Source organism: Onychostoma macrolepis, chromosome 10 (genome assembly GCF_012432095.1).
Source record: "Onychostoma macrolepis isolate SWU-2019 chromosome 10, ASM1243209v1, whole genome shotgun sequence".
Classification (NCBI taxonomy): Eukaryota; Metazoa; Chordata; class Actinopteri; order Cypriniformes; family Cyprinidae; genus Onychostoma; species Onychostoma macrolepis.
Genome location: NC_081164.1, coordinates 5,789,415 through 5,806,068, shown reverse-complemented (window position 1 = coordinate 5,806,068; position 16,654 = coordinate 5,789,415). Strand labels below are relative to the sequence as shown.

Here is a 16,654-nt window from a genome sequence, read left to right as displayed (position 1 = left end):
GACTTTGGACTTGATAAAACACAATGGATCAACACCAGCAGACGTCACGGCTCCCCAAATCATCACTGACTTCAGAAACTTCACACTGGACTTCAAGCAGCTTGGATTCTGTGCCTCTCCAGTCTTCCTCCAGACTCCAGACCTTGATTTCCAAATGAAATGCAAAATTTACTTTCATCTGAAAAGAGGACTTTGGACCACTGAGCAACAGTCCAGTTCTTTTTCTCCACAGCCCAGTTAAGATGCTTCTGACGATGTTTCTGGTTCAGAAGTGGCTTGGTAGCCCTTTTCCTGAAGACGTCTGAGCGTGGTGACTCTTGATGCACTGACTCCAGCTTCAGTTCTCTCCTTGTGAAGCTCTCACAAGTGTTTGAATCAGCTTTGCTTGACTGTATTCTCAAGCTTGCGGTCATCCCTGTTGCTTGTGCACCTTTTCCTACCCAAATTCTTCCTTCCAGTCAACTTTGCATTTAATATGCTTTGATACAGCACTCTGTAAACAGCCACACCTTTCAGTAATGACCTTCTGTGACTTACCCTCTTTGTGGAGGGTGTCAATGATGGTCTTCTGGATCATTGTCATGTCAGCAGTCTTCCCTATTATTGTGTCTCATTTAATGAAACTCAAATGTAAATATTCTTATATTTTGAGATACTGGATACTTTCATGAGCTGCAAGCTCTAATCATCAAAATTAAAACATGTAATGAATCCAGAATATATGAAAGTTTCAAGTTACAAAAAAAGAACTTTTTCACAATATTCTAATTTTTTTAGGTGCACCTGTATGTATATGTGTGTGTGTGTGTGTGTGTGTGTGTGTGTATGTATGTATGTGTATATGTATGTATGTGTATGTATATGTATTAGGGGTGGCACGGTACACAGATGTCACGGTTCGGTACGTACCTCGGTTCGGGGGTCACAGTTCGATACGATTTCGGTACAACGGGGAAAAAAAAGAAATCTACTATGCTCTGTTTCTTTTCATTTATTTTGAACAGACAGTAGTGCAAATTACTATTTTTTTTTTATTTTTTCATCTAGATTTGAAAATACTAAATATTACGTTATATATATATATATATATATATATATATATATATATATATATATATATATAAAATCTGTTTTGTTTTCATTGTGAGTGTACACAAATCAAAGCAGACCTTTATAAGGTGATTATTAATAAGACAACAAGTGTTTAAAGTTGATTCTGCTGGTATAAGGAAACAGTTGCAGTGATCGCGGCGGAGCGCACACACACACACACATCTGTTCCAGCATTGCTAACTTGACAGCACAGTTGGTACTTTATCAAAATAAAATACAGTGAGCCAAACATCAGCGCGCGCCTCTGTGTCACCGTTGGATCGCAACTTAAGTACAAAGGCTATCATTTACATAATAAATAATAGTTTAGCAGTCAGATACGTTACATCGCAACTATGTAAATATTATGGCATATTTGGATTTGTGTCAAATGAGAGAGGTATGATACACGAGCACAAAGCTACATTTAGCAAACAGTTGAGTGCGCAAGCCTTTAAAGTATACTCCCTTGTCAGTCTATGTGAGAGACGCGTTCAGAATCAGCACATGGTCACTGTCTCGGGGCTTTGTTTTCAAGTGCGCATGTCATGGCATTCGCTGTTTTCTGCTGGCGGTTATCAAACAGCGCTGCATTACTGCGGGCGCCCCCTTCTGGATTGGGGGGTGATTTACCTGTATTCGTCGTAAGGCCTCATGCACCGATCCGAGATGTCCGTACCGTGACGGTTCGGTATGAATACATGTACCGTGCTACCCCTTATATGTATGTGTGTGTATATATATATATATACATACAACTGTTCGTATGATTCACTACCAAAAGAAAAATTAAAAAGATTTAAGCCTCACTGTTTATTGCAGTTGTTCCTGAAATGCCACACTTTGCAGTATACTTAATTTTTCCATTATTCAATAGCAGGTTTTCAATCACTACAAATTTAGTGATTCGCGAACTGTGCCATAAAATTAGATGAATAAACACTTTGCACTTCATTTGTGTTCTAGGGCTTCATAACCACACAATAGTGATTTATCAATACAAAAAGGACTTATAAAACAACTTCAACAATCAATTTTATAAATTGATCACATTATAGATTTTCTTTCCCTTTATTATTTAAACTTTTCTTAATTAAAAATACATTATTTTGTATATGCAAAAAATATTAACATTCATATGCTCTACAATAGAAAAATCACCACACAGTCATCCGACTCATAATTAGACAGTGCTTTTGCTAATTAAGGCCACAGTGGTTCGTACAAAAATGACAGAACATTCAAAAATCAGGTCTGAGTTGTAATTTTGCTCTGCATTCATTTGTGAAATGTTTAAATTAATACATCTCTAGTATGCACAAATTTTAATAATATTATTAAAATGTCATTATGGACAATAAACAGGAATGTTTTGGAGCTTCTGTGTCCACACTTTGCAGCCACTTCAATTAAAAGAAAAAAAAAATCTTATGGTTTGGCACTTCTTCGAAGCGGAAAGAATTATTAACTTTAAAGTCAACTATTAATCTTAGCATGCCTACGTCTAACTCTCTAAGCTGGGTTTATTTCCTTAAGATGACAGTGCTAGAATTCAGTAATAGACTAGTTTGACCATAAATATCTAGTTTGGCACTAACTTTCTCACAAAGGCATAAAACCAGATGAAGACACCAAAGGCTTGGACAAATACAGTAGACTGCTTAAGGTCACAGAGGCGCATTGTGCTCGAGTCCAACAGTGTACTTCAGCTGTGGTGAAAGTCCTCAAGGTTGTTGTGCAATCACGCTTTTCCCATAGCCTGCTGGTTTCCTGGGATTTTCCTGGTCAGGAAGGCATGAACGTGAGGCCATATCTTGTTGGTTTCAGTTCCTGAGAAGGTCTCCAACACTCCTTTACTCCTGTTCGAGTACAAAGAGAGAATATCATATGTAATGACCTAAATGCATCATTATTCACATTAAATGACACCATCAGTCCAGCTTAAAGAAATCATTCTACCTCATCATCCCAAATGAGTTTTTTCCTTTGACCGGACATTGGAGAACCAGTGACAATTGATGTAACACAAGATTAGACCCCTAGACAGGGGTTTATGAGTTGATGAAACGATAAGTTTTCAGTGTTTCAAGCCTCTCGGTTCACAGCTGCACCGCTGCAAACTCAAACATGTATTTTGGATTGCAACATGCGCTAGGTTCAGTTTATTTACACATTTGCATAATTTACAACATTTTTGTGGGCAGTAGTTTACAGCATTTCTGTAATATTCCACCTAAATAAAAGCTCCAGGAATTGATACGTTAAAAGTGTTTGGTTGTTTGAAATAATGTTTGAAAGAATTTAAGACATAAATACAAAGTTCTGGCATGAAACTCTAGATGGCGCAGTCCGATAGCTCTAACTCAGTATGACATAATGACATTATCATCACATATCACAGCTGATTGGTTCTCTCCTGTATCGGTAGCCAATGAGCTCGCTGTTCAACATTTAAATACTTAGCTGATGTTTGTGGTAGCAGTTTGCAGCGCACCCCAGAAACCCTCCACCTTCCCCAGCTCCACCTGTATAGATCTACTACGAGGTGATTCATGTATGCAAGGGGGTTTATTTCATATGTGTTATATGTGCAGCAGCAGCAGCATTTCTTACATGCTCACAGCAGCATGTTGTGGATATATTGGCAGTAGCAAGTCTCGGCACTTTCTCTGCCGCATAGCAGATCTATTCCGCCAAGATCAGACACATTAACATCGTCATGTACATTACCATGCAAATCACTCAGAGAGTTGTCATGACAGAAATATATTAGGATTGTAACTTGTAAATAAAATTTAAATTGTGTTATCAAATAGTTATTTTTTATGCTACAGTATAATTGTATTTTACAACAGTAATACAGAGTTAAACCTTAGTAATAGTAGTAGAAGTATGTTTTAACTTATGTTTTAACTAATTATACAATTATTATCATTATTACTATTTTATTCAGTTTGATTGAAAGTATCACAGCTAAAAAGAGGTCCAAGTCTAAAACATTATATATTTTATATATACAGGTGCATCTCAATAAATTAGAATGCCGTGGAAAAGTTAATTTATTTCAGTAATTCAACTCAAATTGTGAAACTTGTGTATTAAATAAATTCAGTGCACACAGACTGAAGTAGTTTAAGTATTTGGTTCTTTTAATTGAGATGATTTTGGCTCACATTTAACAAAAACCCACCAATTCACTATCTCAACAAATCAGAATACTTCATAAGACCAATAAAAAAAAAAACATTTTTCGTGAATTGTTGGCCTTCTGGAAAGTATGTTCATTTACTGTATATGTACTCAATACTTGGTAGGGGCTCCTTTTGCTTTAATTACTGCCTCAATTCGGCGTGGCATGGAGGTGATCAGTTTGTGGCACTGCTGAGGTGGTATGGAAGCCCAGGTTTCTTTGACAGTGGCATTCAGCTCATCTGCATTTTTTGGTCTCTTGTTTCTCATTTTCCTCTTGACAAGGTTCAGGTCTGGTGAGTTTGCTGGCCAGTCAAGCACACCAACACCATGGTCATTTAACCAACTTTTGGTGCTTTTGGCAGTGTGGGCAGGTGCCAAGTCCTGCTGGAAAATGAAATCAGCATCTTTAAAAAGCTGGTCAGCAGAAGGAAGCATGAAGTGCTCCAAAATTTATTGGTAAACGGGTGCAGTGACTTTGGTTTTCAAAAAACACAATGGACCAACACCAGCAGATGACATTGCACCCCAAATCATCACAGACTGTGGAAACTTAACACTGGACTTCAAGCAACTTGGGCTATGAGCTTCTCCACCCTTCCTCCAGACTCTAGGACCTTGGTTTCCAAATGAAATACAAAACTTGCTCTCATCTGAAAAGAGGACTTTGGACCACTGGGCAACAGTCCAGTTCTTCTTCTCCTTAGCCCAGGTAAGACATCTCTGACGTTGTCTGTGGTTCAGGAGTGGCTTAACAAGAGGAATACGACAATTGTAGCCAAATTCCTTGACACGTCTGTGTGTGGTGGCTCTTGATGCCTTGACCCCAGCCTCAGTCCATTCTTGAATCGATTTTGCTTGACAATCCTCATAAAGCTGCGGTTCTCTCGGTTGGTTGTGCATATTTTTCTTCCACACTTTTTCCTTCCACTCTACTTTCTGTTAACATGCTTGGATACAGCACTCTGTGAACAGCCAGCTTCTTTGGCAATGAATGTTTGTGGCTTACCCTCCTTGTGAAGGGTGTCAATGATTGTCTTCTGGACAGCTGTCAGATCAGCAGTCTTCCCCATGATTGTGTAGCCTAGTGAACCAAACTGAGAGACCATTTTGAAGGCTCAGGAAACCTTTGCAGGTGTTTTGAGTTGATTAGCTGATTGGCATGTCACCATATTCTAATTTGTTGAGATAGTGAATTGGTGGGTTTTTGTTAAATGTAAGCCAAAATCATCACAATTAAAAGAATCAAAGACTTAAACTACTTCAGTCTGTGTGCAATGAATTTATTTAATACACGAGTTTCACAATTTGAGTTGAATTACTGAAATAAATGAACTTTTCCACAACATTCTAATTTCTTGAGATGCACCTGTATATTCTCTGACATGTCGTTAAATTATTGAAATGTTAACTTAAAATCCCAAAATCTTCATAAATATTTTACGTCTAAGGGTTTCAGCTGATGTATTGCCATCAAACCTGATGCACATATTTAGATGCTCCATAATTTAATGTGCAAAAAAGCAAATGAGATTTGAGGAAGATTTTCTTAAAAAAAAATAATAATAATAATTTTGGTCTCTTCCTTGCATAATCGCTTTCATATGGCTAATAATATTGTGTAGAAGATGTCTGGACTACGTTTATGTTACTTCCGTGGCTCTTTTGTCCTTTTTAGAGCTCATCAGCCTCACTTTCATTGTATGGAAAAGAGCAGCATTAACATTATGCTAAATATCTTCTTTTTGCTTCCACATAAGAAAGAAATTCTTCCAGATCTAGAATCATACGAGTGTGAAAGGATGACAGAACATGGGTGAACTTTTCCTTTATTAATCCCTTAAACATTTTCATCTGTGTGTGTTATTGAATTCTTTCATTCAACATAAATCATGAAGAAAACACACGTGTGTAAAACAGCTCTAAAGTGCTGTGGTTCCTGTACAGTACCTGTAGTACTCTAGAACTGGTTGCGTCTGTCTCTCATAGTCCTTGAGTCTCCTGGACACAGTTTCAGGACTGTCATCGTCTCTCTGGACCAGCGGTTCTCCTGTGACATCATCAAGACCCTGCGCACAACACAGACCACATCACTGCAGGCCTCCACCACAAAGAGCCCACTTTCAAATGTGCCATAATCACCCAATTAAAGCTACTGTATCTCAAAAATTCATGCATTGAAAGTGTCAACAATCTTTGGCAGTCACTGATAAGTCCCAGAGCTGAACGGAGGTGACCTTCAGGCACACAGTTTTGTGTTGACATAAGCTTGAGCTGTATTTGAGCAACACTGACAAACACAGTTTCACACTGGGCTTGTGCTGTATTAGTTTAACACATGCTCAACTGCAGTCTTGAGCTTCATCGTTCAAAATGATTGCAAAGTGGACCAAAATGTAACAAGCAGGAAAGAGTTTTGTGTCACAAAAACCAAACTCACTGGCTTCGTGGCAGTAGACAAAACATCTTGAGTATAAACAGCTATTCTTTGTTCAGTTTTACTTTCTATTAAACTCTCTATTCTTAGAGAAGTTAAAGGGATAGTTCACCCAAAAATGAATATTAGCCAAAGATTTACTCACCCTCAGGTCATCCTAGGCATGTCTGACATTCCTCTTTCAGATGAACACATTCGGAGTTATATTCAACATTGTCCTGTCTGTTGCAATCTGTATAATTGCAGTGAATGGTGCCCCTGTTTCTGAATCCGAAAAAAAAGTATTCATCCATCGCAAAACTACTCCACACGGCTCCGGGGTGTTAATAAAGGACTTCTGAAGCGAAACGATGTGTTAGTATAAGAAAAATTTTGATTCTTAAAACTTTATAAACAGTTTAGTCCAGCTTCCGGTCTCTTGAGCAGGCGTGGTCCCGACAAGGCGGTTGAGAGTATGACGTAGGCGCCACGAAATGCGCAATGTAAGCTCCAGGGAGAAGCGCGTAGTCTCGCGAGAGTAAGCTCCTGGGAGAGAGTGACGAACACGGAAGCACAGAGGAGAAAGGAAAACAAGACACCTGTCACTAACTATTAAAACGAAGATTCAAGTGAAAAATGTCGGAGTATTTCGATATAAGGCAAGAGGAGACTGAGATTTTTGCGCGTTTCTCCCCGGAGCTTACGTTGGCATTTCGCTGCGCTTACGTCATACTCTCAACCGCCTTGTCAGGACCGCACCTGCTCAAGAGACCGGAAGCTGGACTAAACGGTTTATAAAGTTTTAAGAATCCACATTTTTCTTAAACTAACACATCGTTTCGCTTCAGAAGTCCTTTATTAACACCCCGGAGCCGTGTGGAGTAGTTTTGCGATGGATGGGTACTTTTTTTTCGGATTCAGAAACAGGGGCACCATTCACTGCAATTATACAGATTGCAACAGACAGGACAATGTTGAATATAACTCCGAATGTGTTCATCTGAAAGAGGAATGTCAGACACGCCTAGGATGACCTGAGGGTGAGTAAATCTTTGGCTAATTTTCATTTTTGGGTGAACTATCCCTTTAAACTATCTTTTAAAGTACAGCACAAACTACTTAAGCAACATTTTTCTGGCCTTGTGATTAATTTTTTTCTTTGACAGTGTTTGATAAATGGACAGGAACTCCATGACTTCCTCTGCCTGCTCCAGTTTTATTGCATGGACGAGAGCAAAGTTCCTTGAATAAATTCCTTTGTAAACAGAAGTGCTCATATCTGTCTTGAGCGCCAGGTTGTGAAATAGCATGACCTACTTTCACCACAGGAACTCTTTGGACTCCTTACAAGTTTAACACAGAGATTTTACCTAGGGTTCAATGCTTATTTTTTACTTTTTACAGCGCTAATGATTATTATTATTATTTTATACTTTTATTTTATTATACAGTATTTAAAGAAAGACTGTTTTAGTGTGTGTGTGTGTGTGTGTGTGTGTATATATATATATATATATATATATATATATATACAGGTGCTGGTCATATAATTAGAATATCATCAAAAAGTTGATTTATTTCACTAATTCCATTCAAAAAGTGAAACTTGTATATTATATTCATTCATTACACACAGACTGATATATTTCAAATGTTTATTTCTTTTAATTTTGATGATTAGAGCTTACAGCTCATGAAAGTCAAAAATCAGTATCTCAAAATATTAGAATATTTACATTTGAGTTTGAATAAATGACCATCCCTACAGTATAAATTCTGGGTATCTCTTGTTTTTTGAAACCACAATAATGGGGAAGACTGCTGACTTGGCAATGATCCAGAAGACGAACATTGACACCCTCCACAAAGAGGGTAAGTCACAGAAGGTCATTACTGAAAGGTGTGGCTGTTTACAGAGTGCTGTATCAAAGCATATTAAATGCAAAGCTGACTGGAAGGAAGAATTTGGGTAGGAAAAGGTGCACAAGCAACAGGGATGACTGCAAGCTTGAGAATACAGTCAAGCAAAGCCGATTCAAACACTTGTGAGAGCTTCACAAGGAGAGAACTGAAGCTGGAGTCAGTGCATCAAGAGTCACCACGCTCAGAGGTCTTCAGGAAAAGGGCTACCAAGCCACTTCTGAACCAGAGACAACGCCAGAAGCATCTTAACTGGGCTGTGGAGAAAAGAACTGGACTGTTGCTCAGTGGTCCAAAGTCCTCTTTTCAGATGAAAGTAAATTTTACATTTCATTTGGAAATCAAGGTCCCAGAGTCTGAAGGAAGAGTGGAGAGGCACAGAATCCATGTTGCTTGAAGTCCAGTGTGAAGTTTCCACAGTCAGTGATGATTTGGGCTGCCATGTCATCTGCTGGTGTTGGTCCACTGTGTTTTCTGAAGTCCACAGTCAACGCAGCCATCTACCAGGAAGTTTTAGAGCACTTCATGCTTCCTTCTGTTGACAAGCTTTATGGAGATGCTGATTTCATTTTCCAGCAGGACTTGGCACCTGCACACACTGCCAAAGGTACCAAAAGCTGGTTCAATGACCATAGTGTTACTGTGCTTGATTGGCCAGCAAACTCGCCTGACCTGAACCCCATAGAGAATCTGTGGGGTATTGTGAAGAGGAAGATGAGAGACACCAGACCCAACAATGCAGATGAGCTGAAGGCCACTATCAGAGCAACCTGGGCTCTCATAACACCTGAGCAGTGCCACAGACTGATCGACTCCATGCCACGCCGCATTGCTGCAGTAATTCAGGCAAAAGGAGCCCCAACTAAGTATTGAGTGCTGTACATGCTCATACTTTTCATTTGGCCAAGATTTCTAAAAATCCTTTCTTTGTATTGGTCTTAAGTAATATTCTAATATTTTGAGATACTGATTTTTGACTTTCATGAGCTGTAAGCTCTAATCATCAAAATTAAAAGAAATAAACATTTGAAATATATCAGTCTGTGTGTAATGAATGAATATAATATACAAGTTTCACTTTTTGAATGGAATTAGTGAAATAAATCAACTTTTTGATGATATTCTAATTATATGACCAGCACCTGTATATAGTAGCCTATATTTCTATATTATATATAAAGTACTTGAAAGTTTCAAAGTAGACCCATTAAAATCTGTATTTGCAAATACAAATACAATATAGACTTTCTATTGAAATAAAAGTCCAATTAAGTGTCCTTAAAGAGTGTTTCTTCACACACTAATAATGTCAAATTACTAGTGTGTAATGTTATAATTATTTTTTATTTAAAAAAATAATAATTAAAACATTAAAACAAATTATTTATTTTAAAGTACATTTTAGATCATTATGTTTTAATAATTTTTTGTTGTTCTTTAAAGAAGTGCGTTTATTTTGATGTGTTGACTAACATACTAAATCACATTTAAAGTACTTGATTATAATTTCAACTGTTGTGTGTTATTTGATATTATATGTAAAGTTAATCTATTTTAAGTGTATGAAAATGCAACTTGATAAAAGACATTAAAGTATATTTTAGTTTTCCATATGCTTGTCAGTACATTCAGCAGTTCACTTTAACCATATTTTAAAGACAAGTAATAATGAAATTAGATATAAAGATGTACTTAAGTTCATTTTAAGTTTGATTAACCTGCAATTAAGTGTCCAAAAACATTACACTCTTTACAAAAGAATATTTAAGTTCATACTTTTAAAGTATATTATTTGCATAACAAGTGCTCTTGATAAAAAAAAAAAAAAAAGTGTCCTTCTTTTTCACATTTTTTAGGCATTCTGGGTGAATTCACTCCATTTCAGCACAAAAACCAATTACTAATAACTAAACAATATCTACTTAAACAATCCAGTTTAACCAGGCCAAGGTTAACATTAGTCTTTTTAGTAAAAACACACAAAACGTACCTCTTTTACGAAACTCAACACTATTTACCTGATGCTTTTAACACTGCACTATTATTGCCAGCAGAAAATACGCATTTTGAATTTTAAGAAATATGTTTTCATGGAGAATGGATTTTTGCATTTTTGCACTGTGGCGTTTTCGTATGAACAGGAGTGTTCGACTCCCTGTTTCCATTGTTTAATTATCTACAGTTTCCTGAAGTGATGTTAAACGTGATTGAGGAAATGATATAGAATATAAAAGGATCAGAGGACTCACTGGTTTCTTAGGCGGGTTGAAGTCTATATTATAGACCCTGCCGCTGGGAAAGTGCACCCAGCGAGAGGTCAGGCGCTCTCGGATCGTCTGGAAAGGCACGTCCAGGTTTATAACAGAGTTCACATCACACACGCTGTCCAGGGCTTCGGCCTGAGCCACAGTACGAGGAAACCCTGTCGGGACGATATGAAGAGGACCACGATTAAACTGCACAATTCATCAGTAACATGGCTCAGGTGAGCGGGGTGAGAGTTACCGTCCAGAAGCCAGCTGGTCTGCTCCAGACCCCTCAGACTGGACAGGATGAGGCGGGAGATGACATCATCGGGAACCAGCTGACCCTGATCGATACACGACTTCATCAGGAGACCCAAATCTGCGCAGGTGCATATAAGAGATCATCAGTTGTTCAGTAATGTCAGAAGAAATACAGACACTGGTTCGAATATGAAGGCTGTCAGGTTTAACATCCGTGGCTAGAGAATCATATGACCTTTAGCTTAGCTATTAACTATTAAAACTCCAAAATGAAATGAAGAGTAACCACTACAGTGAGCTTGTAGTAACAGATATATGAACTTCAAGTGGCTCTACACATTGTAATAACTCATTAATAATCGTCCTGTGACCCATTGTAAGTGCTGGTAAGTGCTAAATATTTTATAATACCAAGATTTGGAGTCAGTAAATTTAATTTAATTTAATTTTTTAATTAATACTTTTATTCAGGTGTTGAATATTCAGCCTTGGCATCAAAAGAATATATTACATATTATATTGCATAAAATATAATTACATAAACAATTACATTATTAAGATATTACATTATTAAAATAAACCATGGTTATTTTAAATTACAATATTTTTTCACAGTATTACTGTTTTACTATATTTAAAAACATTAAAAAGTCTTACTACTCATTACTAGTGCTATCAAGCGATTAATCGCTATTAGTCGCATCCAAAATAAAAGTTTTTGCTTGCATATGTGTGCACTGTGTATATTTATTGTGTATATATAAAGGCACACACATGCATGTACATATTTAAGAAATATAAGTTGTTTATATTTTAAATATATTTATATATAATATACATTATATGAATATAAATATATAGATCTAAATATATGTAAATATTTTCAAAATATATACAGTACATGCATGTGTGTGTCTTTATATATACATAATAAATGTACACAGTACACACACACATATGTGACCCTGGACCACAAAACCAGTCTTAAGTCGCTGGGGTATATTTGTAGCAATTTGTAGGGTCAAAATGATTGATTTTTCTTTCATGCCAAAAATCATCAGGATATTAAGTACAGATCATGGTCCATGAAGATATTTTATAAATTTCTTACCGTAAATGTATCAAAACTTAATTTTTGATTAGTAATATGCATTGCTAAGAACTTCATTTGGACAAATTTAAAGGCGATTTTCTCAATATTTTGATTTTTTTGCACCCTCAGATTCCAGATTTTCAAATAGTTGTATCTCGACCAAATATTGTCTGATCCTAACAAACCATACATCAATGGAAAGCTTATTTATTCAGCTTTCATATCATGTATAAATCTCAATTTCGAAAAATGTACACTTAAGACTGGTTTTGTGGTCCAGGGTCACATATATTATGTAAACAAAAACTTTTATTAACTTTTGATTAATTGCGATTAATTGTTTGACAGCACTACTCATTACTAAAATGTTTATAGTAGTAGTTATGAGTATATAGGTTTTTCTACCATAACAATATTTCATTTATTTCACAGCTCACTTAAATAGTTCTGCAATTGACCATATCATGTTTTAAAGTACAGATAATTAATATGAGCTCATAAAATCTGCATGTAGCCTATACAAATTATTTTAAAAAATACTTTTGGATTAAGCAATTCTTGAAATATAAAATCACCTGCTGAAAATGTACTTAGTTCAATCAAAAATGAATATTCTGTCATCATTTACTCACCCTCTCTGTGGAACACAAGAAGATATTTCGAGAAATGTCTCAATGTTTTTTGTCCATACAATGGAAGTCAATGGTAAACAAAATTGTTTGTTCACCAGCATTCTTCAAAACATCTTTGTTTGTGTTGCACAGAAGTCATGCAGGTTTTGACGACATGAGGGCAACTAAACTCTAGACCTTTTTGGGGTGAACTGTCCCTTTAAGGTCTTACTATATCTGGCTAAATTCTTATGCAGCCTATATGGTTCATTTGTTTATGATGTATCTGGGTTAGTCTGACCGTGGTAGAACTGCACACACACCAGAAGACTGGTGATGCTACATACATCCCCCACTGCCACACAACTCCCAGACACACACACACACACACACACACTCACAGCATCTGGCATCCATTTGTGCTTACTTCTACAAGAACATAATTTACAGAGCTCAGATTAGGGAAGAAACCTGCACTAGTGTGCACAGTGCAACCTTGCAAACCTCTGAATTGTGGAGCAAATTTTTAATGCACTGCAGGCTTGGGCTTCAGTGTGATTTGCAGCCAGATCATTTGTAGTAAAGTCTAGACATGTTTAGTATGCAAGGCACATTCTTTGAAGAGAGACATCGCCTTTAAAAGCGAAAAGCTCTATTAAAGTACAAATATTTGAAAATACCAGACAGTCTACGCATAAAAAGAGTAATACCACAAACAGAAACCCATAGCTCGACTTTAATGGTTTCTCCAGACAGTGTTTACATCAACACCAGCACCAGAAGAAGAGAGTGCTCGGTGTCACACAAGGCGGGCGTGGAACTGTTTCATCGTTAACTCTTTCGTGCATTTCAGCGCAGATACAAAACAAAAATATGCGAAAAGCGGTGTCTGCAAACCTAGTGACCCTGTCTATAACTCTATCCAAACGCTGATATCTTTGAGCATCATTTGAAAAGCGCCATGTTTCGAAACTGCTGTCTAGATAGGTAGCGCACTACGTTTTGAGACACAACCTGAAGTTAAGACTCAGTTCTGCTGCTAAGTAACCTGTAATTATAGCCTTTATCCTGGTTTTAGGCATAAAACCGAAGCTGAAGTTTTGCAGCCATTTTTTTCCCGCTGCGTTTAACCCTTAAGTAAGTTGAACTGCGTTCGCAGCGAACGGAAAAAGCTTCGGTTATTTAATCGTTTATGTAAATAAAACCTGAGATAGTGCGAGAGGACAGAGCTGGAGCTGTCTTACCTGTCTTGGCCTCGATCTTGGCCCGCAGCATGTCTCCACTGGAGAGATGCTTCAGCGCGAAACTCTGCGCTATCCGGCCGGACACGGTCCCCTTCCCTGAGCCCGGGGCCCCCATGATCACCGCGCGGAACACAGTCTGCAGACCCATGCTCCTGTTATCTGAAAACCTTTAGTGGCTATTTGTGAATGTGGAGTCAAATAAATATCTCCTCTTCACTGCATCCCTCCGGCAGCTGCAGTCCTGTGAAGTCTAGGTTATGGGAATTGACTGTAGGGATGTGGAGCACTCTCGGGAGTCGAAACGACAAATACGCAACTCCAGTTTTATTCCCAGATTAAGCCCTTCCTTTTCTGATGCACGCGCCTCACATTACAGGAAGTGCTTTAAAGCTCAAGTGGGCGTGTGAGGACACTTACAGTAGTGCACACTACAATATTGATATCTCTTAGAGAGGTTTTCAACCTTTGAAGTTGAAAAACTAGATTTTCTGCTTAAAGTATAACTTTAATTGAAAACTTACATTATTATACAATGCTTGCAATAGTTAACTCTTACTTTTTTTCTTTAATACATTTTTAGAGCACTCAGGCCCTTAAATTTTAGAAAATAAATAATAGCCTAATTTAATATTTTATTTAAAAATGTATTTTTAAAATGTAGTAGCTAATTTATTAAATAATAATTTAATAAAATATGTATAGAGTTCATATTACCAGAGTTATTAGTGAAACTAAAACTATTAAACACATTGTATTTAATTGAATAAAAATGAAATGAAATAAAGCTGACATTTTTAGAAAATAATTTGATCGTTTATTCAAATTGATTATTAAATATGATGATTAGATAATACAATATAATCATATTACAATATAAAATAATATTAAATTAATATTAAAATATAAAATAATATTTTATAACAAAACATTTTATTTATTTGAATTAACATTAATTGAAATAAAGCTGAAATAAAATAAAATATGAAAAACATTGGAAAATTAGAAATGTTACCTTGGTAACTAACTGAACATTTTTTGAACAGTTGAAGCATTAAGATTGCTGGAAACTGGAAATAAATCAAAACTAAAACTGATACAAAAAATGAAACCTATATAGTAAGATTTAAAAAGAACAAAAACTAATAAAAATGACAAAAGCATATAACAAAATTACAAATAAAAAGTTAAAACTGCAAAAATGTAATATTTAATTGAATATATCAATAAAACTAATAGTATATAAATAGGCTAACAGTTTATATTGCATAAGTAAATGCTGAGAAATACAAATGAAGCCGTACTTAGGCCTAATGTGTATTGGATCTGCTTGTAAATACTGTTTTTTGGTATTATTACTTTATTGAAATTAATGGTAATGTGTGTAAGTGAACCTAATGTGAAAAACAGAACCGCACAGAATGCTGCTCAGTTATGTAATGTAGTTATGTAACATGTAAGTTGGTACAAACAGGTCTGTCTAATAGGCTTTGGAGATGGAAGCGTTATCTCAGCTCGATTAAATCATCACCAAATGTCATGGGCTGTTTAGTTTCTTCTGAGTGATCTGACTGATGTGTGTCTTTTCATGTGATTTGTGCAGATGTTCCCATCCCAATCACAGGGGAGCCCGTTCACATCCAACACTTGACTGAATCATCGCTTATCAGCTGACAAATGATCGACAGGAGGGGGTCTTTGATAAGATAAAGGAGATAAGAATGGAGTTTTGTTCTCTCCTGAAGATCTGTAGAACAATAGCTCCTTCAACATAATGAGACAAAGACAGTATTTGGAAACCCATGTAGATGTTAATGATCAGTGGTGTTTAAGGATGTAGGATAGGACAATGATGTGATTATGTTGTTTGTTAAGTGAACAGATGAAACTAGATATATATAAGTCGTGATTCACACTTCCAGTTTGAATTTAGAATTTGTATTTATTAAATAAATTATTGGTTATGCCTTCCTGTGTGGTTATGCTGTGGAAACGGCGCCCCTTTGTGACCAAAATAGCACAGTAAACAGCAAAAGTGGCTAATAGTGTAATCCTCTCTAAAATCATTTAAATATTATATATTACAGAATCTCTGTTGCGATTTGGTTTGCCTAAAATATTGTATATGATATTTTAGATCAATGTTTTATAATATAGCCTACTTTATAACAGCGTTTTATTGTTTTAGATATTTTTCCGAATATCCGCACGATTTCAAATGTGATGTTGACTTTATAACAGTTTAATAAAAAGCAAGTTAATATTGTGTTTTAGATACGTTTTGAATGAATCAAGTAAACGAATAATTCAATAAAGACACTTCTGAATGAATCAGCAGTTTGAACGAATAACTCGCTTATTAATTGACCTATTAATAACTTTTAATGATCTTTTATGGGACAATTTATACACTGCATTTAGGCAGTTTGTCCACAAGGCGGCTTCCTCTGATCTAATTTGAACTCAACATTGGAAAAGAAACATTATAATGTACCGTCAAGATGATGCCTTTAAGGCTAATGATTAACATAACTCATAAGGTCTGTCTTATAATAAAGCTTATGAACATCTGACTTGTACATCTA

General features: G+C 36.3%; 1 protein-coding gene across 1 annotated transcript; it reads right to left on the bottom strand.

Moving 5' to 3' along the window:
- Window positions 1-1,886: 1,886 nt before the first annotated feature.
- Window positions 1,887-14,416, bottom strand: ak3 (adenylate kinase 3). Its single transcript, XM_058789018.1, has 5 exons — window positions 14,073-14,416; window positions 11,123-11,242; window positions 10,867-11,039; window positions 6,232-6,350; window positions 1,887-2,951 (listed from the first exon to the last, which is right to left on the bottom strand). Exons 1-5 carry the CDS (start codon window positions 14,218-14,220, stop codon window positions 2,834-2,836), a joined length of 678 nt encoding a protein of 225 aa, XP_058645001.1. The 5' UTR covers window positions 14,221-14,416; the 3' UTR covers window positions 1,887-2,833.
- Between the last annotated feature and the right edge of the window lie 2,238 nt (window positions 14,417-16,654).